The 25,684-nt window shown below is 53.9% G+C and overlaps 1 protein-coding gene across 7 annotated transcripts in view; it reads right to left on the minus strand.

Moving 5' to 3' along the window:
• Positions 1-201: 201 nt before the first annotated feature.
• The window catches only part of NLRC5 (NLR family CARD domain containing 5), an 85,458-nt gene continuing 59,975 nt past the window's right edge, over positions 202-25,684 (minus strand). For 6 of the 7 annotated variants that reach the window (XM_073880247.1, XM_073880249.1, XM_073880251.1 and 3 more), the window contains 25 exons: positions 24,663-24,752; positions 24,441-24,503; positions 22,951-23,037; positions 20,881-20,964; positions 20,151-20,240; positions 19,723-19,788; positions 17,867-17,950; positions 17,697-17,780; positions 14,846-14,932; positions 14,289-14,366; positions 13,416-13,499; positions 13,003-13,086; positions 11,443-11,526; positions 10,684-10,767; positions 8,110-8,193; positions 6,771-6,854; positions 6,296-6,379; positions 5,932-6,015; positions 5,715-5,792; positions 5,385-5,468; positions 5,228-5,299; positions 4,880-4,963; positions 2,483-2,566; positions 2,094-2,177; positions 202-1,293 (listed from right to left, as the gene is read on the minus strand). In XM_073880247.1, the coding sequence (XP_073736348.1) occupies positions 1,182-1,293; positions 2,094-2,177; positions 2,483-2,566; positions 4,880-4,963; positions 5,228-5,299; positions 5,385-5,468; positions 5,715-5,792; positions 5,932-6,015; positions 6,296-6,379; positions 6,771-6,854; positions 8,110-8,193; positions 10,684-10,767; positions 11,443-11,526; positions 13,003-13,086; positions 13,416-13,499; positions 14,289-14,366; positions 14,846-14,932; positions 17,697-17,780; positions 17,867-17,950; positions 19,723-19,788; positions 20,151-20,240; positions 20,881-20,964; positions 22,951-23,037; positions 24,441-24,503; positions 24,663-24,752 (2,083 nt within the window). In that variant the 3' untranslated portion in view covers positions 202-1,181. The remainder of the gene's footprint in view (positions 1,294-2,093; positions 2,178-2,482; positions 2,567-4,879; positions 4,964-5,227; positions 5,300-5,384; positions 5,469-5,714; positions 5,793-5,931; positions 6,016-6,295; positions 6,380-6,770; positions 6,855-8,109; positions 8,194-10,683; positions 10,768-11,442; positions 11,527-13,002; positions 13,087-13,415; positions 13,500-14,288; positions 14,367-14,845; positions 14,933-17,696; positions 17,781-17,866; positions 17,951-19,722; positions 19,789-20,150; positions 20,241-20,880; positions 20,965-22,950; positions 23,038-24,440; positions 24,504-24,662; positions 24,753-25,684) is intronic. The other variant, XM_073880250.1, reaches the window with a different exon arrangement.

Here is a 25,684-nt window from a genome sequence, read left to right on the forward strand (position 1 = left end):
CTCCGGAGTGGGGAGGCAACTTGTCCACGAGCCTGTGACCATGCAGAGACAGGGTCTGGACTTGACCCCATGTCTCCTGACCCCCAGGCCAGTGTTCCTCTCAGGTCATCTCTCTGTGGTCTGTCCTGCTCTCCAGGCTCTGGGGCAGGGGGTGAAACACTCCTGACCTTAGTGAGTTAGCAAGACACGTCAGACTCGGGGTAGAGGCTGGGATACCATCCACATTTATTGGTCACATTTGGCTTCAAGTGTGGCAGGGCCATCCTCGGGCCTTTTTGGAAATAACAAGAACATCAGGTAGCACATGCAGCCCCTGCTGGGAGCTCACCCGGATCCTGCTGAGGTAGTGTCTAGACCCAGTGGCCTTCCCTGATTATCTTGGGAGTGCCTACCTCCACACCCTTAGACCTGGCTTTTTCCGTGACACAGGTCAGACTGGGCCCGTCCATTCCCGAGGACCATACCTAGATCTGGGCCCAACGTCTTTGGAAGCTCGGGTTTAAGAGGAGGGAGCCATCCCACTTACAAATGGGAAAACTGAGGCTTGAGGCAAGACAGGACTCATCCAAAAGCCTCATGGCTGAGTCCTGGCTTGGCCCTCAGGCCACTGGGTTAGTCAGTGCTTGGATACTCTCCCTATCCCATTTCTGGATGGAGAACACTCCCTGGCCATGCTGCTCTGAAAATGCAACGTATAAATACTTACTTGGCTTTAAAAAGTAATAAATTAGATTTTATACCAGCCTGAGGGTATCTGGCCAGCCACATGTTGTATGATATGAGCATCTGTCACATGTCCTCTGTGAACCACAGATCATATGCCCTGCCACGGTGTGGTGCCAGGACCCATGCCACTGACCCCCAGGCCACGCCGAAAGTTCCACAGAACGTCACATAGAATTCTGCCGTGTGTGACCTCCTGTGTCACATATCACATCATGACACTTTCATTGTGTGACATGTCCCCAACTGGGCACACCTGTCACATGCAATACAGGATAGTCTTTTGGCCATATGAGGCTCCTAGTCCCTTCCTGAAGACCTTGGCAGGACAAATAGGCCCCTCCTTCTTGGGGCAGCACGCAGGGGCACCCAGCTGAGGCTCTTTTCCTGAGCCCTCTGTCCTGGTGAGCGGAAGTTGGCTTCACTTGGCTGAATTCGAAGGATCTCGAGGGGGGCCATCAACTACCCCGAGGGGGTTGGGGCTGCTTGTCGAAGAAAGCGAAGTCCAGCCTGGGCTCCTGGCTCTGCAGACGCTGGGCCATGTCGGGGGAGATGGGGTTGTTCCAGAGGCTGCAGGGCACAGAGACAGGCACTCAGCTCTGGGAGTGGCTTGCTCATCCTCTTGTCTCCATCCCTTGTCCCATCTACAGATGCAGAGACCCAGGCCCAAGAGGGGAAGAGCCATGCATGCCCAGAGCTACCTGGCAGAGGCAGCTTAGACCAGCATGGCTCCCCTAGGGGGATGGTGTCCTCCACACCCAGCTCCTGACTTCTCCCACTCAGTCTTCATCCCTAGGAGCTCGTGATCCCAGCCAGGACCGTGCTCATATGACATGTTTGTGCAAATAAGGAAAACGCTCCCCTTCTTCCCGACACTCTACTTCCATCATTTGAAATTGTCATGAAATATTGATTTCTCTTAAACAAGCCACTTCACTACATTTATTAGAACTCCAGCATATCTACTATGTGAATGATGTCCCGTAGAGGCAATGACCTTGTGCAGTGCACAACCTATACGGCTGTATGTGGTAGCTCTGATTATACCATTTTTAAGTGCTTACTATGTGCTAGGCATTGGGCTCAGTGCTTTATATAATCGTTTAGTCCTCACAGAAACTTTCTGAGGTAGACACTATCGTTGAGCCCACTTTACAGAGGAGGAAACTGAGGTCAAGAGAGATCGAGTTACTGACATAAAGTTCCATAACTGGCAAATGGCAGAGCTGGGATTTGATCCAGGTCTGCATGCTGTCAGATTCTTGGTGGAGAGATTCAGGTCTCCTCTGATAATCCCCAAGCCAGGTCTTGTCTCTCCTACAGGGAGTCCCCTCCCACCCATCATCCCTGCTCCTCTGAGCCCCTTTTACCGAATGACTTGGATGCCAGACCCTTGTGCCAGCCCTTCGACCAGAAGCCAGGCTCCACAAGCTGTGATCTGGTTCTTCTCCAGGCTTCCCAACAGACAGCAGAGAAAGGGGAAAGAGAAACTGGCATGAGTGTGGGGGATGGGCTCCCCTATATGCCCTGCCCCCAGGCCAAGATGCTTACAGAACCCAGCAGACAACCCAGGAAGGCTGAAGGCTGGGACCCAGGGAGAGCTAAGGTTGGCAGGGGCTTGGACCAGAATGTGTAACTCAGTGAGGGCTCTCTGGCAGGCAGGGGCCTGACCCAGTGGCCTCTTGGCTTTCCCCAAGGATGGGAGGTCCCCCTTCACGTCCTCCCCCAGTTCTGGTTTCCCAGGATGTGCCCCTCATACTCCATTCTCTTCAGCCGGCTCATCTGTGGCAGGACCTGGGCCAGCTCCGCAGCCGCCTCATCCCCGAGCAGATTCCAGGACAGCCTGCAGGGGAGGGGGCCTGAGGTCAGTAGTGGCAGAACGGTGAGGTCGAGGGGTAGAGACAAGGTGGCAGGTGGGGAGGGCTGGGGGCCGATGGCTGAGGCTGCCATGCAGGTGCAAGAAAGGCCACTCGACGGGGGTGCTTGTGCGCCCTCCCCGAAGACTTTTCAGGACGGAGGTGTTCCCTTCCTCCCCCCAACTGCATTTTTGAGCTGGTCATCCCTCAAGAACCCAGACCGCTTGAGAGCTGGCTGTCCAGAGAATTCAGAGCACATGGTCTGCAGCAACAATGTCCTGATCCAAACTTCTACCTTGCATGTGTCTCTATCATAATGTTTCCCCTATCTGTGTACCCCATTTTCTTTAAAGCAGTCCTGCCCCTGCTTTTTTTTTTTTACTTTAAGAAATTAATCTTAGGAAATACTTATCACTACTATCAATGGGAAACCTGTGTTGACAACCCTAAATAGAAGGTAGTTACAAGGGTAAATATAGCACGGACAACAGCATTAACTTCTAGTTGGAACCTCTGTCCTTCCAAACGCGCTGAGCCTGTGGCCTGCCCCCTGCTGGTTACAAAGGGAGACTCGCAAAGAAAAACTGAAGCGGAAAAAATTCAAGCCCTCTCTGGCGTGGTAGTATTTCGAGACCATGACATTTAGGTTGCACTGGCTAATCTCTAATTTATCTTTGGTATGAAATAATTATCTGCTCCATGGTCATATACAATATTTCTTGGCTTTTCTTTCTTTTTTTTTTTTTTTAAAGATTTTATTTATTTATTTGAGAGAGAGAGAATGAGAGATAGAGAGCACGAGAGGGAAGAGGGTCAGAGGGAGAAGCAGACTCCCTGCCGAGCAGGGAGCCCGATGTGGGACTCGATCCCGGGACTCCAGGATCATGACCTGAGCCGAAGGCAGTCGCTTAACCAACTGAGCCACCCAGGCGCCCCTTTCTTGGCTTTTCAAGTAAAAAATAAATAAGGAGAATCACCAGTGTTAGGTGTTAAAGATGCCTTAGCATGGATCTGAGACTTTTTCTTTGGTGTCATGTAATGAGAAAGATTAAAACCTTTAAGATGGGGGACGCCTCGGTGGCTCAGTCGGTTAAGCGGCTGCCTTCGGCCCAGGTCATGATCCCAGGGTCCTGGGATCGAGTCCCACATCGGGCTCCTTGCTCAGCAGGGAGCCTGCTTCTCCCTCTCTCTCCCTCTGCTTGTGCTCTCTCTGTCAAATAAATAAAATCTTTAAAAAAAAAAAAATAAAACCTTTAAGATGGACAAACCATAAGAGACTCTTAATCAGAGGAAACAAACTGAGGGTTGCTGGAGGGGAGGGGCATGGAGGGAGGGGGTAACTGGGTGACGGACATTAAGGAGGGCATGTGATGTAACGAGCACTGGGTGTTATATAAACCTGATGAGTCACAAGCCTGTACCTCTGGAACCGATAATACGTTATATGTTAATTAATTGAATTTAAATTAAAAATGTTTTTAAAAAGCCCTTTAAGATGCAAACCTAGTATCTCTTAGAATCCCCTGCGTCCTGTACCCTAGGAAACAGTATTTTCTTCCATCGTGTGGTCAGGGTTGCAGACTGGTCCTGGCAGTGTGGTTTGCCCCTGTGGCTGCCCAAGGTCGGAGCGCCTCTGATTGCCAAGGGGGAGGTGGGCATGGCCAGGAGGCGGGTGGGGGGCATGCTGGTGTCAGCCATGTTTCACTATGAGCAGGTGGTTTATAAATTGAGGCTCCATAAACCGGGTGAGGTGATCTATCTAGCCGCCTCCCAAAGGGAAGGTCAGGGGCAAAGAGCTTTTACAGACCGGCTAGTCTACCTCCCCGCCTCCCCTCCGCCACTCCACAGGCGGGGAAACAGGCAGGAGGGGCTGAATGGATTTGCCCAACATTGCTCAATGGCCAAAAGGTTCAAACTTCCTCGAAAGGAGGTTTAAGTAAGAATGACCTTCCCTGGGGCGCCTGGGTGGCTCAGTCGATTGAGCGGCTGCCTTCAGCTCAGGTCATGATCCCGGGCGTCCTGGGATCGAGCCCCGCGTGGGGCTCCCTGCTCAGTGGAGAGCCTGCTTCTCCCTCTCCCTCTGCCTGCCACTCTGCCTACTTGTGCTCTCTCTCTACCTCTCTGTCAAATAAATAAATAAAATCTTAAAAAAAAAAAAAAAAAGAATGACCTTCCCCATTTACAGATGGGGGACTGGTTGCAGAGGAAGGTGCCCAGTTTTAGGCCGGACAGCGGTGGGCAGCCAGGCCAGGCCCCCAGACACCTGCTTTTCCCAGCTCAGGCTTCGTCCAAGCACTCACAGGATTTCCTCCAGGGCCGGGCAGAGAGCCAGGCTGGCGGCAAGGGGCTTGGCAGCGTGGTTGTCAATCTCACACGAAACCAGGCTGGGGACAAACAAGAGGATGGGATGGAAGGGTATCTGAGTCAGGGGCATCCCCAGCCAGCTGGCGTGCTTCTGCCCCACTGTGCAGTCAGAGCAGGAGGAAGAGGAATGGCTGGGGCCGGGGAGACTTAGGAAGCTGCCCCTTTTTGCCCCAGGCTCCCTTATACCTGAGGCCTCTGTCACTTCAAAGGCCTTCCCCGGTGTCAGAGAAGGGCTGCCCCCCACCCCACCCCAGCTCCCCAGGTAGTCAGGAGAGGCTACTTACTCTATCTGCCTGAGCAGTGGGAGCCCCTGATGGAAATGTGGGACCTCTCTGGCCAGACAGTTCTGTGCCAAGCTGTAGGGCAGGGAGACACTTGTGAGAGGAGCCCCCAGACCCTCCCTGGCTGCTCCTCTGCCCGGGCTCCATGGCCCCCACTCACTTGATCTCCTCCACATATGGGAGTCCATCCAGGGCCCGGCTCAGAATCAGCACCCCCTCTTGATGCAGACCGCTAGATGGCAGGCTGGGGAAAGGGGAGTGGGTGAGGGGAGAGTGGGGGTGGGGGGACCGGGTGTGGGGATTGGGAGCCTTCCAGACTCCAGAAGCAGGGGAGCATTGGGCAGGGTGCGGGGAGGCAGCCCTACGACAACATACCACGGTTTGACCTAAGGCTGGGCAGCTTGGTCAGTGGGGGCCTTGATCCCCCAGCGCTCCCAGGGAACCCCACCCGGCCAGCCCAGCAGCAGCCCCCCAGCGGAGGGACACTCACTGCAGGACTCTCAGGTGCTGGGGCAGTCTCTGGGCCAGCTCCAGGGCTGTGCTATTGCCCAGGACATTGTAGCCAAGCCTGGAAGACAAGAGGGATGAGGCTGAGCACCGGGCAGGCTGGCTTCAGACCCCTGCACTGCCCTGGGCCCCCTGGGGACCACAAAGGCCAGGAGGGCAGTGGGGACCACAAAGGGCAGAGGGCAGTGGGACACACTCACATCAGCTCCTCCAAGTGCTTGCAAAGGGCGAGAGACTCTGCCAACCGCACTCCCCCAGCTGGGCCAATGCCATTCCCTGAGAGGCTGAGGGTGGGGTGGACATTAGACCCTTGGACACCCAGGTCCCCCCATCCCACCGCACCTGCTAGGGCTCAAGAGACCCTGTTGGGGCAGAAAGGGCCAGAGAGGAGCAGGGCGTGGGCTGGTTGAAGGTCTCAAAGTTGGCAGAACAGTTACACATAAGCCAGCCCCACCACTTGGACACTGAGGGTGGGGGAGGAATGTCAGCCTGAGCCGGGGCCAGTGTCTCCCCCGACCGCGGTGTGGCTACTGAGGGCCCCTGTCAGTAGGACTGACCACTCACTCTATCTTCCTGAGCTCGGGCAGCCATGGTAGGACAGCAGCTAAGTGCTGGGCACCGATGTCTCTGATCTGGTTGTGGCTCAAGCTTGGGGAGAGAACAGTAGGAGAACTGGAACCATCCGCCCGCCACCCATGTCATTTTGTCCACATCCCCCTCCCAGAACAGAAGAGGAGGCTGAAATCTGGAGAGAGGCCCCCGCTCACACTGAGCAAGTCCCCTCACCCTGTGTTAGGTGAGGACTTCAAACCCTTGTCTTCTGTTTAGGATGTTCTCCCCGATGTCTGACCTGAATCCCTCTTGCTGCAGTCCACACTCTCACATCCTATCTTGGGGTCTCCTGAATTTCTAGGCCCGGGGTCATGCAGTGGGAAGTGGGACTAAGCTGGGCAGGGCATACTCCATCAGGGAGCCCCTTGCTTTCGTCATCTGACCCTGCCAAAGTGGTCTTGGGTGGCGGGAGGGCTAGGCAACTCACCCCAGCTCCTTCAAGCTGCTGGCCGCTCTGAGAGCCTTGAAAAGCTGGTACCAGCCGACATCACAAATACCGTTCCTGCTCAGACTGGAGGAGCAGAGGCCTTGGTCAGGAGCAGGGGCCTAGGCCTTTGCAGGTGCTGTGCTAAGAACTCTACAGTTTGCAAAGCTTTTACACATCCAGGAACCCACATGCCAATCACTAAACGTCAGGGGCTGGGGAGGGGGGACAGGCAAGGTGGGAATGACCCAGAGTCCAGATGAGAAAACTGAGCCCAGGGGGGCGCCATGCCTGGCCCAGGACCGCTTGTGACTCCCAGGTAAGGTGGAAATGCAAGTCCAGAGCTCCCCGCTCCCCTGCCCAGGAGCCGTGGCCATATTTTTTGGTCTGGCCAGGCTTTGCCTCAGCCTCTGTGTCAGGGAGCGCCGGGCCACCCTGGCTGAATGCCAATTTCACAGGGCTCTGCAATCCAGGCAAATCATTTCTCCACGGCATAGGTGTTCTAATGGATGCAAATGCTGGGCTTTTCCATAAAGCCAGTTTATTGCCCTTTCTGCACCCTGACCTTGCCCTGCCCCCTTGAATGGCGAAAACAAAACCCAACAAACCAGCGGAGAGGCCAAGTGTCTCAGCCCTGTGTTGAGAATTTGAAGATTGTTTTGTTTTCTTTCATTTCACAAACTAAACTTGAGGGAAGTGCCTTTCTAAAAATTAATTTTGGATGAAACGACCTAGTCCCAACTGATATGCTTCCCAGAACTCTCTGACCTCTTCTGTCGTGTACTCTACTCGGCCAGCATGGGGGTGTGGACTTGGGGAGACACAGAGCGATGCTTTGTGTTGTCTCTTGGGTTTATCTGTAGTCACCACATTTTATATTTTGCAAAATCCCAAGAAAAGAAGTGTTATGTCTGTGAATCAAGGTGGCCAGGGGCCCACGGGGAGAATGTCAAGGTCACCAGATTGGAGTCTAGACCCTCATTACTGGTCTGTGGCCCCCAGGATTGGTATTACTTGGGAGCTTGTTAGAAATGCAGAATCTAGGCAACACTGGTGCGTGGAATCAGACAGGCAAACGAGCACACAGAGGAATGTGTGCGCATCAAGGGCTGTTCCAGGACTTGGGCTCAACCCCTTCCGGTCACTTCTGTAGCTAGAGGGAGCTGGTGGCACCGGAAGGCAAGAGAGATGGGCGCCGACCTGAGAGGACAGCAACGTCCCCAGGATGGGAGCCACGGAGGGTCTTCAGGGAAATGGCCCTAGTGCTTCCCTGGGCGGGTGGTCGCCACAGAGCTGGGGCATGTCATCCCACTCATTCCCATGGGGTCCCTTGGCCACTCACCGGAGGCTCTGCAGAAGGGTCATGTGGCTTAGTCCTTGAGTGAGCATGGCCAGGGCGGAGCTGCCCAGCGGGAGATGGCTGAGGCTGGAGGAAAGGAGGCCAGAGGAGGACTCGGCGTCACCGGGGTTGGGTCCCAGGTGCAGACCGAGGCCCCATCCGGTCTTGAGGCCTCGGTGCTCAGCAATCCCAGGCGACCCCCAAGATAGCCACTTACATCCACACAGAGTAGACATATTGTACAAAACAAAACTGCACGAGACACCCAAAGGCTGTTTCTCTGCACGAGTAAGCCCACCCGGGCAGCAGGTCTGTGTTCCAAATCACACGGGACCCAGACTGCGGACCAGGCAACCTAGTGACCACAGAGTGGGCATACACTCGAGGCCACGCACTGCGTTCGGGGCCGTCCTGAGAGATAGAACTCTCTCGTCCCCATTTTGCGGATGAGGCACACTGAGGCTCCGAGCATTATTAGAGAGCTTGTTCAAGGCCACATGGAAAGTAGAAGCATTGGGAACAGAACCAAGGCCATAGGACTCCTGTTCCTGGACCCCAACCATGCATCACCCATGAGATCACACTCCTTCAGGCCCTCAGCCTGGGCAGGAGAGGGGAATAATAATAATAATAATAATAATAATAATAATAATAATAATAACAGCAGCAGCCAGTACTTGCAGAGTGTGAACTCTGTGTCAGGTTCTGTTCTAAGGACTTCATATGTATTATCTCATTTAATCCTTGCCACAACCCTAGGAGGTAGGTACAGCTATTATCCCCAAAGTTAAGATGGGGAGAAAAGCACAGAGAAGTTAAGTAACTTGCCCAGGCTCACACATTCAGAGGTGCCCTGGTCTGCCTAGACTTGAGGGGGGCTCCAGGATGCGGGACTCGGGGCCCCAGGGAAACTGGGACAGTCGTCACCCTGCGAGTTGAACCCAGGTGGTGTGGCTCCTAACCAGGATCCATGCCCCTGACCACTTGGCCACAGATGGACAGGTGGAAGAAGCCAACTGGTGGCAGGGAGGAAACACTCAGAAATGACAGATCTGAAATGGGCAGAGGTATCTGGGCAGTGGGGATCCATCCCCGTTCTTCATTATGCCCACTTCAGAGTTGGGGCAGCCAAGGAGGTGAGAGGTAAGGAGCCGCACTAGTAGCCTGGGAAGCCAGAAAAGGGTCACACATCTGTCCTGTTCTCTGCAGTACCTCCAGCCCCAGGCCCTGGCCCAGGTGCCCAGGCAAACATCTGTCAAAGGCATGCATGAGCCAGTCAATGATCTCACTGGGTCTCTAAGACTCCCTCCCACCCCCACACCCCTCCAGCAACAAAAGCTTCCAGAACGAAGGGAGGCTGAACAGAGGTGAAGGCACATGGGAGGGAGGCCAAAGAAACAGCCTGTGAGAAAGACATGTGGGTCCTCTGGCCAAAGGTCTCTCTGATACCATCCACACCCCAGTCCCCAGGACAAGCAAAAAGGGACAAAGTGGGAGAATTTTATTGTTAAGGGGCAAAAAGTCAGAAGGCTACTTTTAAACTCTATTCAACACATATGTTGAAAAAAATCTGGAGGAAAATTCACACACTGCTCATTCACAGCAGTTTCCCCAGGGGGTGTCACTGCCAGAGGATTTCGTGTCCTTTGTTACATATTTCTGTAATTACAGAACTTTTTATAAATAACTAGGGTGTCTTTTTGGTCATCAGAGAAACTTGGAGATTAACGGCAGACGATACAGATGATACCATGTAAAAGGTTCCATCTAGATGCTGTTATGTCTGGGCACGGGGTCGGGCGGGGGGAAGCTGTCCTTCACGCTAAGACTGATTCTGCTCTTGCTGGAACTTGGTGACTTCCAAATTATAGGTGAGAGTAAAAACGTTGCCAGTTGCTAAGGAAATGACTATAAGCAAAGAGCGGTGGGCAGCTGTGGGTCTTACCTGCCCATAGTTCATTTCCCCTCCTTCTGACAGCAGCACCCTGAAACACCACCAGCCCCCCAAGCCCAGAGAGTTGAGTGGGCATGTGACCCAGATCCGGCCACTCAGAAGACTGTGTGCTTAGATCCACAGTGCTTGGCTTAGGGGTGGGCATGTGACCTGAGCTAGCCCAGTGAGAATCATCTAGAGTCTTGTAACTACAGAGAGAAAGGTGCTCCCTTTCTGCGAAGCTGGTGGAAAGGAAGCCTGCCACTGCAGGGATGGCCTGCCTGAGAATGAAGTCAAGATGGGGTGGGATGGGGCGGAGGGAGAGAGAACAAATACAGAACCCCTGGATACAGCCATGCCTGAAGTTAGCTGCTTTGTAATTTTCTGTGACACAAGCCAGTCAATGTCTGGCTTGGGTCAGTGTGAGTGAGTATTTTATTTCCAGGGATTAAGCATTTTGATGGCACTCAGAGCCAGGTAAGGGAGTAAAAGGGAGGGCAATTGGCTCACCTGTATCTATCCTGTATCCATTCAGATATGTCACAGTTTGTGTTACAAGAGATGTAAAAGTTCCTAGGCCTGCTCCCAGCTCCTCCCCACCTCCCCGCCCCACCCCCCCCCTTCACACCACCACCACCACTTACTCGAGCCTCTTCAGCCGGCTCATCCCCTCAAGGACCCCCATCAGCACTTCGGTGTCCTCCTCACCAAACTGATTGTTGGACAAGCTGGAGGGGACCAAGTACGAGGTGAGTGTTAGACAAGCCTGCCCGGCTCCTGCCCGGCTCCTGCAGCTGAGCTGTCTCACTGGCTCCCTGTGTCTCTTAGTGCCCTCAGGAGGGCAGCTGGCGCTCTGCAGATCCTGGCCCACCCTCTTTGTCCAGGCCTCTCGGGGGCCCTGCTGGCTCCAAGGGCCGGGCTTTGGGGTCCCTGAGGAGGGGGCATGGCCATCTCACCTGGCCCAGCTGAGAAAGGATGTCCTGGATGAGGGCTTGAGAAAGAGGAAGCCAGGGACAGGGGACACGCGCGCGCGCACACGCACACACACACACACGTGCAGTGATCCCTTCAGCCCCACAGCCCTCCCTGTACCCTGATACCCATAACCACCCCAGGCAGAGAAGGGTGATGACCCCCACTTTACATTTTACATGAGGCAGCCCAAGCCCAGATAGGCACCGTTATTCGCCCTGGGGTCACTCCAAGCGACTGAAGCTGGGACCGAGAAGACAGTGCTCAGCCTTTCCAGGCCACACCCAAGGCTGCTGGGCTTCATCAGGGAGCCAAGCGGGAGGCTGAAGTCCCACCACCCACCTTGCCAAAGGCCCAGCTACCCTCCTCAGCCCTGCCCTGAGCTGGGCCATCCCTTCCCGTAGCCCCCCTCCGCCAACCCTGCGACTCACTCCAGCCCCTCCAGGTGGTGGCAGTGGCTCAGACCAGATGTCAGGTGGGCCAGGCCCTCGGAGCTCACATGGCTGGAGGTCAGCCTGGTGGGGGTCAAAGGGCAGCAGGTCGGGCAGAGGCTCTGGGTCTCGAGAGCTCAGAATGCTGATAGCAGAAGGCAAGGAGGAGGGCTGGGGCAGGGGGACAGCACCCTCCTTCCCTTCATAAATCTCCCCCACCATGGAATCATTAAGCTTAGAAACAGCTTGGACTAGCTGAGTATTTCCCTAAACCACAGTCAGGTAGCAACTTGCCCATCTACGCCATAGTTGGGCATCCCTGTAAGTCTAGCTAGCTAATGGGCTTTTACCACGAGCTCTGCATCTTTATTTAAACGACAAAAATGAGTAACAGTTATGACAGAGGTGTTAAAGATACACTGGCACCAAAAGGACACCTTCTCCTTGATGCAATCAGCTAGATTAAAAGAGAATTAAAAGTGAGAAAAGCTCCATTTTGCAACCATCCTACTGACATTTGATTCAGGCAAGAATTACCAATGGAAGTTGAAATTAGTAGGTGATAACGTGAGGAAGGACGGGATATCTACAGCGTCTTAAAGTGTCTCCCTACAAGATATGGGTTAATTAGAAAGGGGGAAACAGTAGTTCTGCAGGGGAAGATAGCTGGCGGACACCCCCACCTTCATGGGGTGATCACAGTTACTATCCGTCAGGGGACAAAGAGACAATGTGTGCCTCCCGAGGAGAATGTAACATCACCTCTGTGAGATTTCTGCCTCAAGTGCAGAACCTAAATCTCAACGTGAAGAAACTTTGAAGCCAAACCGAAGGACATCTGACAAAATCACTGAGGTGTAAATGTCACGACAATATCGTCCAAGACAAAGAGGGGCTGAGGACCATTCCAAACTGGAGACAAAAGGCAAATGACAATTAAGTGCAGTGTGTGATCCTAGGTGGAATCCAGGACTGGAAAAAAAATGCAACAAACATGACCGGGACATTTGGCAAAATTGGAATATGAAAGGTAGTTTTGATAACGATAGGGTACCAATGTTAAATTTCCTGCATCTTACACGTTTACTGGATTGTGGGAGGCAATGTTCTCGTTCTTAGGAAATTCACTGAAATAGTAAGGGGTGAAGGGGTGTGTTTATGCAACTACTTTCAAATGGCTCAGAAAAAGAGGGAGAGAGAAGAACAGAAGGGAAGGGCGAGGAAGGAGGGAGGGAGGGAGAAAGAGCAAATGGGAAAAAATATTGACAAGGGGTGAATTTGGGAAAATGGTATACGGAACTGCTCCTTGGTCTTCTGTTCGTTTGCAGTTATTTCAAATAATAAAGGGGGGGAAAAAAGGAAAAGAGAAAGCATTGAAGAGGAACTCATTCTTGTCACGTGGTCATGTGGATGACCACACACCCTGCCATCATAACCAGGGCCGAGAGTGGTCCCAGCCCCTGGGGTGCGGACACAGGGTTCCTCTGAGCCCAGGGCTGGGCAGCGCAGGAAGTGTGGGGCAGAGCATGGGCGGGTGAGTGAACATACTCGTCTGCATACCTGAATGTCTTCAGCTCAGAGAGGGACTCCAGGAGACTTTGCAGCAGCAGGGAGCTAGTGTTGCAGAGGTTCACCTGGGACAAGCTGAAAAGGCCCGAGCATATTCCAGAGGATTTCAGGTCGGATGCACCTCTGGGATCATCCAGAACACAGAGATGGGGAGCCCGAGAGAGGGGAAAGAACCACCCAAGAGCTCCCGGTGGGGGCACCTATGCCACCCTGGGGCTCTCCCCCTACTGGCCAAGTGTGATTCTCTCCTGCTTAGGGAAGCAAGAAGGCCAGAGAAAGTAATGCTGTCCCAGGCTCTGCTCATTCCCATCCCGGACTGGCCAGCCTCTTCCATGTGGTCTGGTGTGGGCACTGGGGGATGACCAGAGAACTCAGGGCCCTAGATGGTGTTTCGGGGTTCTGACCTGAGCTGCCGCAGCCTGGCACATGTCTCCATCAGCTGCCAGGAAAGAAGGCTGTGGTGGGTCCCAAGGTCACAGTGAGACAACCTGGAAGTAGACAGGGAGGCAGGAGTTTCTGAACACCTGGGTCACTACTGGGGACACAGTCCTCGCCTACAAGGAGCTTACCTTTTAGGGATAAATAAACACTAATGAAATAAAGTCCCACAGTTTTCTAGTCAACTGTGGGAAGTGCTCTGAAGAAGTCCAGATGGGGCAGCTGGTACGGCTGTGCAGGTTGTTCACTGCACAAGGGGACTCAGCTAAGGAGGTGAGTTGGGGATGAGAACCAGCTGTGGTCTGTTCCCCAGAATGTATACATGCAGGGCTGCATTCACTCAAAAGGGGTGACATTTTAATTTCCAAAATGTGCTGTATGGATCAGGGGTGCTGTGAATCCAGGCGTCTGTAAGGGTGGATCATGGGAGAACTTGACTATGGCCGGGGGTTCAGAGGGGCTTTCCTGAGGTGGCCGCATTTAAGCTGAGACTTGAAGGATAAGGGGGGAGTTAGGAGGGTAGGGGAGAAAGGAGAAAAGGAGAAAGAGGGTAGGGGAGGAGAGAACATTCTGGTCCAGAAACGGCCCGTGCAAAGGCCCTGAGGTCAAACGGAGCAAGGTGGTGTTGGGGGAACTGAAAGGTGGTGGGGATGACGAGCTGAGACTGAGGTTTGGGGTGGGGCTGGGCAGGTTGGGCCAGAACTCTTTAGCCATGTAGACACTTTGGACATCAAAGGACACTGAGCAAGGCATGGGAACTATTGATCAGAAGCAGCAGTTACCCCCACCCCCAGCCCATCACCAGCTACGCCCATGGGGGCCCAGGTACTAGGTCCCACCTGAGGGCCACGGCCTCTGGGTTCCCCTGACGGGGAAACTCCAACTGGAGACAGAGCTGCTGCTGGATCTCGGAAATGCTGAGGAGAGAAGGGGTAGCCTGCGTGAGGTCCGAAGCTGCTCCGACTTTGGCTGCCGGTCTACTGACTCTGAGCTCCCAGACCCAGTAGGGATCTGGACATAGGTCAGTGGGACTCCAAAGCCTTTGCTCTTAGCTACTCCACGTCATTCTGCCACCTCTAGTCCTAGAGCCACAATGTGTGTTTACTGTAATCCAGGGGCCACTTCCAGACAATCAATGTGGATTCCCAGCTGTGTCTACCTGGGATCCACCAGCTCTTTGTCTTAATTCTGTGGCTGCCTTCCTCTCTCTGGCTCTGTAGCTTGATTACTGCACAGGTCCCAACAAATGTGTATCCCCTGCCATCTTGGGGATCTAGAGAATTTGCTAGTGACACAGCTATTACCTCACAGGGCAAGGACTGATGTCTAGGTGAGGAATGGTCCCAATAGTCATGAAAAGATGAATAATTCTGAGGGGCCTCCTCCCTCCACTCACCTTATTTCAGTGACGTTGCCTGAGGCCTGGGTGCAGACTTCTAGCAGGGCAAGCACCCCGGCTTTGCCTACCCATGGCTCGTCCACCCTGTTGCAGAAGCAGAAGGAGATGAAGGTCCCCCAGGGTGAGCCGGGGGTGGGGGGCAAGTGCGGGGCTCAGAGGCTTTCTGGTTTTGCTGGTTTAAAAACTATAAAATTACACAACTAAGCACAAGCATCAAACAGGAAATTAACATCATCTTTGTTCTGACAGTTACTGCAACAATCCCAACAGAAAATAGTCTTTTTATTTTTATTTATTTATTTATTTTTTAAAGATTTGTTTATTTGAGAGAGAGAGAGAGTACATGGGGGGGGAGGGTGAGAGGGAGAAGCAGACTCCCCGCTGAGCAGGGAGCCCGATGCGGGACTCGATCCAGGGACTCCAGGATTATGACCTGAGCCGAAGGCAGTAGCTTAACCAACTGAGCCACCCAGGCGCCCCTAGTCCTTTTTAAAACAATAGTTTTAGACTTAAGGAAAAGGCCATATAGTGTTGCATGGCAAAGATAAGGAAATAAAACCGTATATAAAACATTCCCATTTTGTATTTAAAAAAGGAAAAATATGTACGGAGAGAGAAGAAAACATAGACAGAAACAGGGAGACAGAGATACGAGGAAAAGATATATGAAAAGCTAATGACGGTCGTTTAGATGGTAGAATTCTCACAAGTGGTTTTTTTCCTTTCTTCCATAGTTTCCAATATTTTTCCGGACTTTCTACAATGTGCGTGCATTAATTTAGAAGCAGGAAAAAAGAGAGTTGTTTAAAATATTCTGCTTTTGAAGTTATGTTGAGGGTTTTTTTTTTTTTGAAGTACTATTTTCTTATGTTCATCTGGATTTTCCACAAATCTCTACAACGAGTACGGATTATTTTTAGAGTATGAAAAGTTTTATTTTAAAGTGTTATTTTGGGTGATCCAGCAATTCTGGGTATATACCCAAAAGAACTGACAGCAGAGACACACAGAGGTATTTGCACACCCGTGGTGACAGCAGCATGAAGCACCTCAGCCAAAAGGTGGAACCACCCAAGGGTCCACGGACGGATGAACGGATCAACAAAATGCGGTGGCTACCTACAACGCGACATCAGCCAGCCTTGAAAAGGAAGGAAACTCTGACACCTGCTGCAGCCATGATGCTGAGTGACACAAGCCAGTCACAGAGAAGATAAATCCTGCGCGATCCCACTTACAGGAGGTCCCTAGAGCAGTCAGATCCGTGGATTGAGAAGGAGAGTGGTGGCTGCCAGGGGCTGGGGAAGGGGGAAATGGGGATGCGTCTCATGGGGATAAAGTTTCAGTTTTCCAAGAAAAGAGCTGCGGCTGCAGAACAATAAGAATGTATTTAACACTCCTGAACTGTACCCTTAAAGATGGTTAAGATGGTAGATTTTATGTGTATCGTACCACAATTGAACAAGAATGGTATTTGGGAGAACAACCAGGCTTCACGTGCCTCGTCATCGGCTGTGCGGAGACGTGCACAGCACTGGCCACGGAGTCAGGGTTTTGGACAAATTTATGTAGCTGAGTCTCATGGAGCCTTCGGATCTAACTTCCATTCCGGGAAAGTCAGGGTTTTAGAGGAACAAACGCAGTGAGGTCAGGAGGAAGCCACCAGACAGAGCCAGCGAGTGTAGACACCGCCCAGCGGGTGGTTTTGTCCACAAGGACCCAGGGAGGGTGGGTGACACAGATTAAGAGTCCTAAGAGCCATCGCCACCCCATACCAGGGTGGGCCTTGACCGGATCCTGGGTCTGATGAGCCAGCTGCCCCATGTGGGGACAGTGGGACCTTTTATTTTATTTTAAAGATTTTATTTATTTGAGAGAGAGAATGAGATAGAGAGAGAGAGCACGAGAGGGGGGAGAGTCAGAGGGAGAAGCAGACTCCCCGCCGAGCAGGGAGCCCGATGCGGGACTCGATCCCAGGACTCCAGGATCATGACCTGAGCCGAAGGCAGTCGTTTAACCGACTGAGCCACCCAGGCGCCCCCAGTGGGACCTTTTAGATTGGACTGGGCCATCACGACACTCAGAACTGCCACCGATCCTCCTGGGTGCCCTCATTCAACCACGATTGTGTAGAAAAGGTCCTTATTTTTTTAAATTTATGGTGAAATGTCTAGAAGCCATGTTTTATGAGATCTATAGCTTGAGAACAATTTAGCCCCCCCAAAAAAATAAATAAATAAAAGACAAAGCAAACACAGAGAACCGTGGACAACTGTCAAGCCCGGAGGTTAAGGCTATGAGTCTTCACCATCAGTCTCTTTACTTGTTGGTATCTTCTCTGCTTTTCGGAAAGTTTTTTTTCCTGTTTTATTTGTTTTAAAGTTTAAATTCAAGGTAGTTAACATACAGTGTATTATTAGTTTCAGAGGTAGAGGTGAGTGATTCATCGGTTGTGTATTAACACCCAGTGCTCATTCCATCACGAGCCCTCCTTAAGGCCCATCACCCCATTACCCCATCCCCCACCGCCCTCCCCTCCAGCAATCCTTTTCTGAAAGTTTTAAAATGATCATCGTGAGCATACACGTATGATATCTGTTGTATGTTATTGTTGACCTCATCTGGGTGTCCTCTGGGGTTTCCTTTTTTTTCTTAAGCGCCCAAGCAGAGGTCCCACCTGAAAGAGGGTGGCTTCTCCAGTATGCCTGAGGGGGTTTCTGGGGCTAAAGGCAGGGTCCAAGTGGCAGGGTTTGGGTGCAGGACGTGGCTGGGGGCCACGGTCCTGGGGGAGACCCATTCTCCAGGGCTCACCCCTGGCCCCTCCCAGGGGCACCGAGCAAGACAGTACCTGAGACTGAACAGCCCCACCGGCCACCTCAGCAGACTCAGGAGAAGCGTCAGCTGTTCCAGGTCCAGGCAGCACTGGGTCATCCTGGGGACAGAGGTCCGTTACCGGGGTGGCCCTCACCGGGAGCCCCCGGCCCTCCCCTGCCCCTGTGGGTGGGCCTGGTGTCTCACGTGAGTGCCGTCAGCTGTAGGGCCTGGTTCAGGTTGGTGGCCAGTATGGGCACATGCTCTGGCCCGAAGCTGCACTGGCTCAGCCTGAGGGCAGAGGGGAAGGGGCAGAGCTGGGGTGAGGCCTGCTGGGACTGCTGTCCTGCTTCCTCCCATCTCCCCCAGGGCCTATGGGGTGCCCCACCCTGAGGGCAAAGGCCTGGAATCAGGGCCTGAGAATAGGCCAAAGATGTAGCTCCGGCTCTGGGAGCTTCCTATCTCTTAAGAGAGATCACCCCACCCCCTGCCAAGAAAGGGCCGGGAAAGTCCCTTATTGAGCCCTGACTCTATACCAGGCCCTGGGACAGCATCTGGGTGCACCGGATGAGCTTGCCTTATATGCAGCATCTCATGCAATTCCAACCACATCATTTACAGGCAGAGAAACTGACTAACCCAAGGACACACAGCTGGTGAGAAGTAAGGGCCGAATTGGGTTTCAGTCCAAGTCAGCCTGACTCGAGACCCCAAACCCACACCGTGGCTCTCCTCCCCAGTACCGCTTTACTCCAGGCTCCCTTGGAGGGAGGAGGCCTGGGATTCCTGTTGGGGGCCCACCCTCCTGGCACTTGTGGCCCTGGGTGGCTAGCAGATGGGCCCCACAGGGGGCCGTTCACGGTCATGGGAGAGGGACCCCTGGAGACTTCCACGAGAGGCCGACATTTCAGCTGGGTATGCAAGGATTGGGAGAATTTTATCTTGGAAACTACAGGAAAGAGTGTTGGGTTGAGTGCCTGGTGGGAAGGAAGCTTCATCAGGGAGTGTGTGCTCAGTGAGTAAGGAGTGAAGGTCCCTTGGGCTGAGTGTGTGTGTGCATGTATGTTGTGGGGGTGTTGTAGGTGTGTGGGCTATGTACGGATGCATGTGTGTGTGTTGTGTGTGTTCTGTGGATGTGTACGGGTGGCATGTGTTTGTATGATGTGTGTGTTGTATGTATATGCATGTGGAGCGCGTGCATTTATGTGCGTGGTGTGGGTGTGGTGTATCTGTGTACGGCTTTGGGGAGGTGAGGAGGAACACAATGGAAAGTGGCAGCCAGATCAGACTGAGGGAGAAGACCAAGCTAAGGAATTTGAACCTGATCCTGGGGGCAAAGGGGAGCCATGGAAGGGCTTAGCACAGTGGAGTGCCACAGTCCAGTGTGTTCTGGGAAGATCCCTCTGGGTGCTCTGAAGTAAGTGGATTGGGGGAGGCCTGGCCAGAGGCAGTAGCCCAGTTCAGAGGCCATGATCACAGCTGAAGAAAGACATACAGAGGAAGTGACCCGAGGCAGTGGTGGTGAAGCTGAGAGAGAGCGCCCCAGGCTACCAGTGGGTAATAATAACAGCAACTGATACAGAACTCAAGTGAGCCAGGCCCTTGCCGGGCACTTTATACATATCAACTCCTTTAAGCCTCGTAAGAACCCTAAGGGGTAGGTCTTACTATTATTCCCATTTTACAGATGAGGAACCGAAACACAGAGAGGTTAAGTCACTTGTTCGAGGTCACACAGCTGGCAAATGGTAGAGCTCGGATTTACCCCCAGGTGGCTCCAGAGTCTGAGCTCTTAACCAGGATACTCAGAAGCCTCCAGGCTTATAATTAAGGCATGGCTAAGAGGCATCCATCAACGCAAAGGCCTGGCCTCAGGAGTGGAGGTGCGGGGGTGTTGGGGGCAGATCTGGGGGCGGCAAACCCAGGCAGTGAGCGTGAAACAGGGTGTCTGAAGGAGGAAAGGGCCGAGGGAGGGAGGAGGCATGGCAGCTGCCCCAGGGTCAGCTTCCTCTCCCCCATTCCCTCCCCTTGACCCCTCCCGCCCCCCCCAGACCAGGCCTTACCTCAGTGTCTTCCCGGCCTCCTCCCGTCTGGAGAAGTGGATCCAGAAGCTCTGCTCAGAGCCCAGGCTGCAGAGAGAAGGGTGTGGGGAAGCCGGAGGCCCAGCATCCTGAGCCCCAGACACCAGGGGCTGCAGGCGGGAAGGGGGCTAGGCCCGCAGGGACAAGGGAGGGTGAAAGCCACAGAAGGAGAGACCACAGGGGACCCCCCCGCACATTCTGTGAGGACACTGAATCCTGGCCTCCCCCACCCGGTGACCTCCCTGGTCCCCATGTCATGCGGGCCTCGGAGGATGGAAACCATGATCCCCCGTTCTGGGAACCCTGAGACTCAGAGAGGGGTGCAAGTTGCCCCAAGTCACACAGAGGGGGCTGCTAAGCGTGGGAATCTTGCTTCTCCCCACCGTCAGCAAGTGGCACCAACGTCTTACTTCACGGAGGCCTCCCGGATGCGTGGGCAGGAGGGGAATGTCTTCACCAGGCCCAGGGCGCTTTCTAGGGAGATGTTGTTGTGACTCAGGCTGGAAGAGAAATGACGTTCAGGATGCGGGGGAGGGGCAGCACCTCAGGGCAGCCCTGCCCAGCTCCCCCTTGTCTCCTGTCCTCCAGCTGTCTGTCCCCTCCGGGAGGACTGTCCTCAGTGTCCAGGTGTCCACTCTCCAGGTGCAGACACCGAGGTCCAGAGAGAGGCCAGAGGGGCACTCTCCCCACACAGGCAGGACAGGCACCCAGTCCCGCGTCCTCAGGAGCTGCACCCACTGGGGCTGAGACAGGGTCGATGGGGCCAGGCTGACAGTTCCAGCCCCAGGGGCTCAGGGCCACCCAGAGCCCAAAGCTCAGTTGCCTAGCAACCTGCTGTATCTGGGCTCAGGTCGCTAGTCTCCCAGATCACCGGGGAGACGGGCTGAGAGTGTGGGTGACTTCTTAGGGACCCTCCCTGCTGTGGGGACATCTTCAGATCTGTGTTCTGTAGATTTAGTCTTTAGAGGGGCTTCAGGGACGGGAGGGACTAGAAGTCAGGACAGCTGTTAGAGAGAAACTGTCGCTTTCCTGTCCCAAAGTCAGCCTGGGTCACCACGCTTTAGTCACAGCCTCTCCTGGATGTCTGGTGGGGGCGGGGGATCCTCCTCCTGGCTGTGCTCCGGGCTGCTCATCACTTACTCAAGCGAACCAGAGATGGGCAACTGAGGCAGACATTCCAGGATGCACCTGAGCCCGTCGTCACCCAGCATGTTTGCGGAGAGGCTACAAGAGGCAAGAAGGGGTTGGCAGTCCGACGTGCCCCTCAGCCGGAGCCCGCTCTCCACAGGTACCATCACCGCTACTCGACCCGCACCGGACTAGCTCCGAGCCACTGTCACCGTGACCGGGCCGCACCATGCTCACTCCCACTGCACCGGCATCTCCGGCACCCCCAGAATGATCGCCCGGCACACCACACCTCCTGCGCTGCCCCCCCAGCACCACAGGTGAGCGGTCCCCCCCTTTCCCTGCAGTGCCTGCTGCCCATGCCCAGGGCCCCCACGCCTCCCGCAGGCTTCCGGAGTCAGAGAAAAACCCATTTGCCTTTACTACGCCCGTGGCTCACAACAGGTGAGAACGGCAACTTTGAACAAGAATAAATTCCGGAAAAAAGAAAGAGGTTTGGAGGCTGGGTTTCCCCAGGAGATTTCCTTCTTTTACTTCAGGAATGCAGTATTGGATGGAAATTGTACTTGAACACTTTATTTCCCTCCCTTGTAGCCTTCTACGGTCGTGCTACGCTTTCAGAATAATATAATCAGCGTGCCCTGGAATGTCGGATTTTTGTCCTGCATCTCTGACCTCATTTTGTCCCTGATGATGACATTTTGGAGGCTTGGTTTGCCTTTTTGGGAGAGGCTTTAAAAATTAAAAATTGGTTTGTCTCATAAAGCCATTTGATAAAGTAATCTTTACAATTAGAAAAACTTCCCTTTAGGGGTGCCTGGGTGGCTCAGTTGGTTAAGCGACTGCCTTCGGCTCAGGTCATGATCCTGGAGTCCCAGGATCGAGCCCCACGTCGGGCTCCCTGCTCAGCGGGGAGTCTGCTTCTCCCTCTGACCCTCTTCCCTCTTGTGCTCTCTCTCATTCTCTCTCTCTCAAATAAATAAATAAAATCTTTAAAAAAAAAAGAAAAACTTCCCTTTACAACTGAAAACAGAAAAACCCAAAGATGTACTGCTTATTAGGAATTTAAATTTTGTGTGTGCGTGTGCGTGTGCGTGTTACAGACAGCTCTCTTAATGTCCCACTGGTCCTAAGCTGGACGCCTAGTGGTTGTGAGCCCAGACTCCATCATCTGTGTGACCTTGGCTGTGTGACCTTGGCTGTGTGACCTTGGGCAAGTTTTTTTAAATCCTCTCTGTCCCTCCGCGCTCTCATCTGTACAATGGGGACAACAGTACCTAGAGTTTTAGAAAGATAAAAAGACTACGTGAAGCACTTAGCACAGTGGAGAAGATGCTCAGGAAGTGTTGCCTATTTTTTTTTTAAAGATTTTATTTATCTCGCAGAGAGAGACACAGCGAGAGAGGGAACACAAGCAGGGGGAGCGGGAGAGGGAGAAGCAGGCTTCCCGCGGAGCGGGGAGCCTGATGCGGGGCTCGATCCCAGGACCCTGGGATCATGACCTGAGCCGAAGGCAGACGCTCAACGACTGAGCCACCCAGGCGCCCCAAGTGTTGCCTATTTTATTTTTCTACCCATGAGGGGGTTGTGCTGTTTGGGCACCCAAGACAGGTCACACAGATACCACCTCTCAACAACGCGAGAGCCCACGAGGCGCCACCCCAGCTGGCTCTGAGACCCAGGCTGAGCCACTGGGTACTCTTAACGCCCTGCCAGGCAGACCATGGGATTCTCCATTTTGGTTCCCATCCGCCAGCAGAGCTCCAATGTCCTGATCATCATGAGGCCCAGGGGCTCCTATAGCCCTTTCTTGAAGGGCTCCCCAAAGTAGATCAAGGGACACACCCTGAACTAGCCCCATCATGGCAAGAGTGGGGAGTGGATGGGATGAAATGGGCACAGGGAAATTTTATGGATGTGACCCAGGACGTGTCCCAGACCTCCCTGTTAGCTGGCCCTGAGAGGTGTTGAGTGCACGCACACACGCACATGCACACGCACACATCCACCCTTCCAGTGCCACCCAGGCACATGCTCCCGTGCTCCCGTGCTCCCCTCCCTCCTCCCCTGCCCCCAACTTACTCCAGCTGGTTGAGGTCTTCACATTTGCTCAGCAACCAGCACAGCGGCTCCACGTGCTCCTGACTGAGGCTACAGCCCGTGAACCTGCTGGAGGAGGGGCACCAAGCCCAAGGAGAGGGCGCTGAGCCACTCAGAGCTCTGCCCTGGCTTGTCCTGGGTGTGACCTCCAGCTCCTGCGGGGCCCCACCCAAGGTTGGATTCTCTGGAACTATCCGTCATCTGCCACTTATACCTCCCGCACAGCAGATCCCACCTGGCACTCCCAGGCTCCATCAGACGGTGGTGCCCGACCAGCCACACCTGCATCACTTGGGAACTCGTTCAGATGCAAATTCTAGGAACCCTGCCCAGACCCACTGAATCAGAAACCATAGGATCTCTAGGTGGTTGATTCAAGCTCAAGTTGGACAAGCAGGGTGGGAGGGAGGGAAGAAGGGTGACACCTGCTGTTGCCTTTGATACTGGAATTGAGACAAAGGAGATTCAGAGGCACAGACTCCCAGTTATAAGTCAAGGGGATGGAAAGTACAGCATAGGGAATATAGTCAATAATTGTATGGTGACAGATGGCGACGGTCCCCATCGCGGGGAGTACTGCCTAGTGCACAGAGCCACCCAATCACTAGCTTGTACACCTGCAGCTAGTACCGCGTTGTAGGTCAGCTCTACTCTAGTAAAAATGAATAAATACATAAATAGCCACCCACAGTCTGTCCGCCCCGGGGCGAGGAGCACTGCAGAACGGCCTGGGTTCAAGTCCGGGCTGCCCCCTTCCTGCCGTGTGACTGCAGCTGTGAAGCTTATAGGACGTAATGTGCAGAAGGCTCTAGAATGGAGCCCTGCAAATAGTCAACATATCTTGATTCTCCTATTTACGGTTACTTCACAGCTGAGGAGGCTGAAGGCCGACGGGAGAAGGGTCTGGCCCAAGGTCTCTCGGTAAGCCAGCGGCATCAGTTATCAGAAACATCATCTCTGTGTGCGAAGGTTGCCCTCTGCCCCGTCATCCCGCCTTTGGGGATACCCGCGGAGCATGGGTCCAGGAGCCGGCAGGGCAAGGACACCTGTGTCTGGCAGTGGTTCATGCTTTACACATCGTCTCAGTTAATCCTTGCAAACATCCTGCAATATGATGGCTTCCCCTTCAGCAGTGGAAGCTGAGGATCACAGACGTTAAGGAGCTCGTGCAAGGCGTCAGGCCCCGTGGAGCTGGGATTTAAGGCCTGGTGGGCCACTTAAGAAGTCCTTTTCCTTGGACCAGGCCCCTGAACTCTGGTCAAGTCTGACAGGCACTCCTTATTTGCCTTTGCCAAAGCCCGGCCCTCTCTGGACCTCTGCTTCTTTATGTTAGGGGAAACAAGTCTGCTTGCTGGGTCCTTTCAAGGAAATGCCCCACGGCAGCAATCTGTACTCTATTCTAGGCATCCAGGAGGTGGGTCTACTTGTCCCCAATACCGACCAGGTGCCAGGGCGCAGTTTCGGGGACTTACCCACAGCATTCGCCTTCCCGCTCCTTGCTAGACCTGAAGTGCAGAGTCACATGATACAGGGACCTGGAGCAGACAGCACCTGAGTCAGCTACCCTTGGCCACAGTCTCAGGATGCCCCTGACTCGGGTCCTACTGCCTCCATCCTACCCTCTTACACCGGCCAGACAGGGCGCAACCCTCCAAGACTAGACCCGGTCCCGGTTGTCCTAGGGCAATGCCCACCTGAGATCCACCTTCTGAACCCGTGGGCACAGGCTGAAGAGATCGGCCAGCAGGAGGGGGCTCTTCGGGGACAGGCTCGTCTCGCTTAGCCTGAGAAGGAAAGGAGCGGGGCCTTACGTAGGCAAGTCGGAGCCAGGCAAGAGTGGGCAGGCAGCCTGGACGGGCTGGGAGGGAAGTGAAAGACAGGAGAGGGAGGGCAGGCGGGTCAGCAAGGCAGTAAGGAGGAAGGCAGGGACTCAAGTGGGGCAAAGAGGGACTTGGGTTTGTGCCCCAGTTCGGCTCATCGGCTGTGTGTCCTCGGGAGAGTCACTTAACTTCTCTGAGCCTCAGCCTCCTTACCAGGAAAACAGGATTACTCATGGTACACCTTCCCCTGGGGTGTCTCGAGGACTTAATTACATCAAGCTGGTGCACTGCCTGGCGCGATACCCGTGCTAGTTTTATTATTATATTGTTTCTGCCCTCAAGCACGGACTTAACAGGTGAGTCCTGCTGAAAGGAAGTGGGAAGCTTTAGGTCCTTGGAGTAGTTTCTGTGATTTGGGGCTAAATAACTCGTTGCTGTTGGAGCTCTCCAGGAGGGCGTTCCGCGGCACTGGAGACCTCTACTCACTAAATCCCGTTCGTTGCCCTCCCTCTCCCGGCCCTCCGCCCCCTGCCGTGACAACCAAAAGTGTCTCCATGGCCATGTACCACTGGGGAGCAAAATCCGCCCCCCCGGCTGGGAACCACTGTCTTCGAGAAGGTGAGGCGGCTGCATCTTGCCCTCGGAGGCGTCCGGGGCACCCCCACTTCCCTCGCCCCCTAAACCCTCCCTCAGCTTGTCTCATCCGTTCCACTCTCAAGATGCACCCTGAACCGACCTGCTTCCGCCCCGGCCCCACCATCTTCGACCCTACACGGCCTCTTCCCTACTCTCATCTCCACTCTCGTCCCCCAACCCCTTCTCTACCCAGCAGCCAGGCTGAGCTTTTAAAAACACACATCACAGGGGGCACGTGGGGGACTCGGTCGCTTAAGCAT

Source organism: Callorhinus ursinus, unplaced genomic scaffold, assembly GCF_003265705.2.
Source record: "Callorhinus ursinus isolate GAN/ISIS: 27379988/994484 unplaced genomic scaffold, GSC_fseal_2.0 scaffold37, whole genome shotgun sequence".
In the NCBI taxonomy this organism is placed as follows: domain Eukaryota; kingdom Metazoa; phylum Chordata; class Mammalia; order Carnivora; family Otariidae; genus Callorhinus; species Callorhinus ursinus.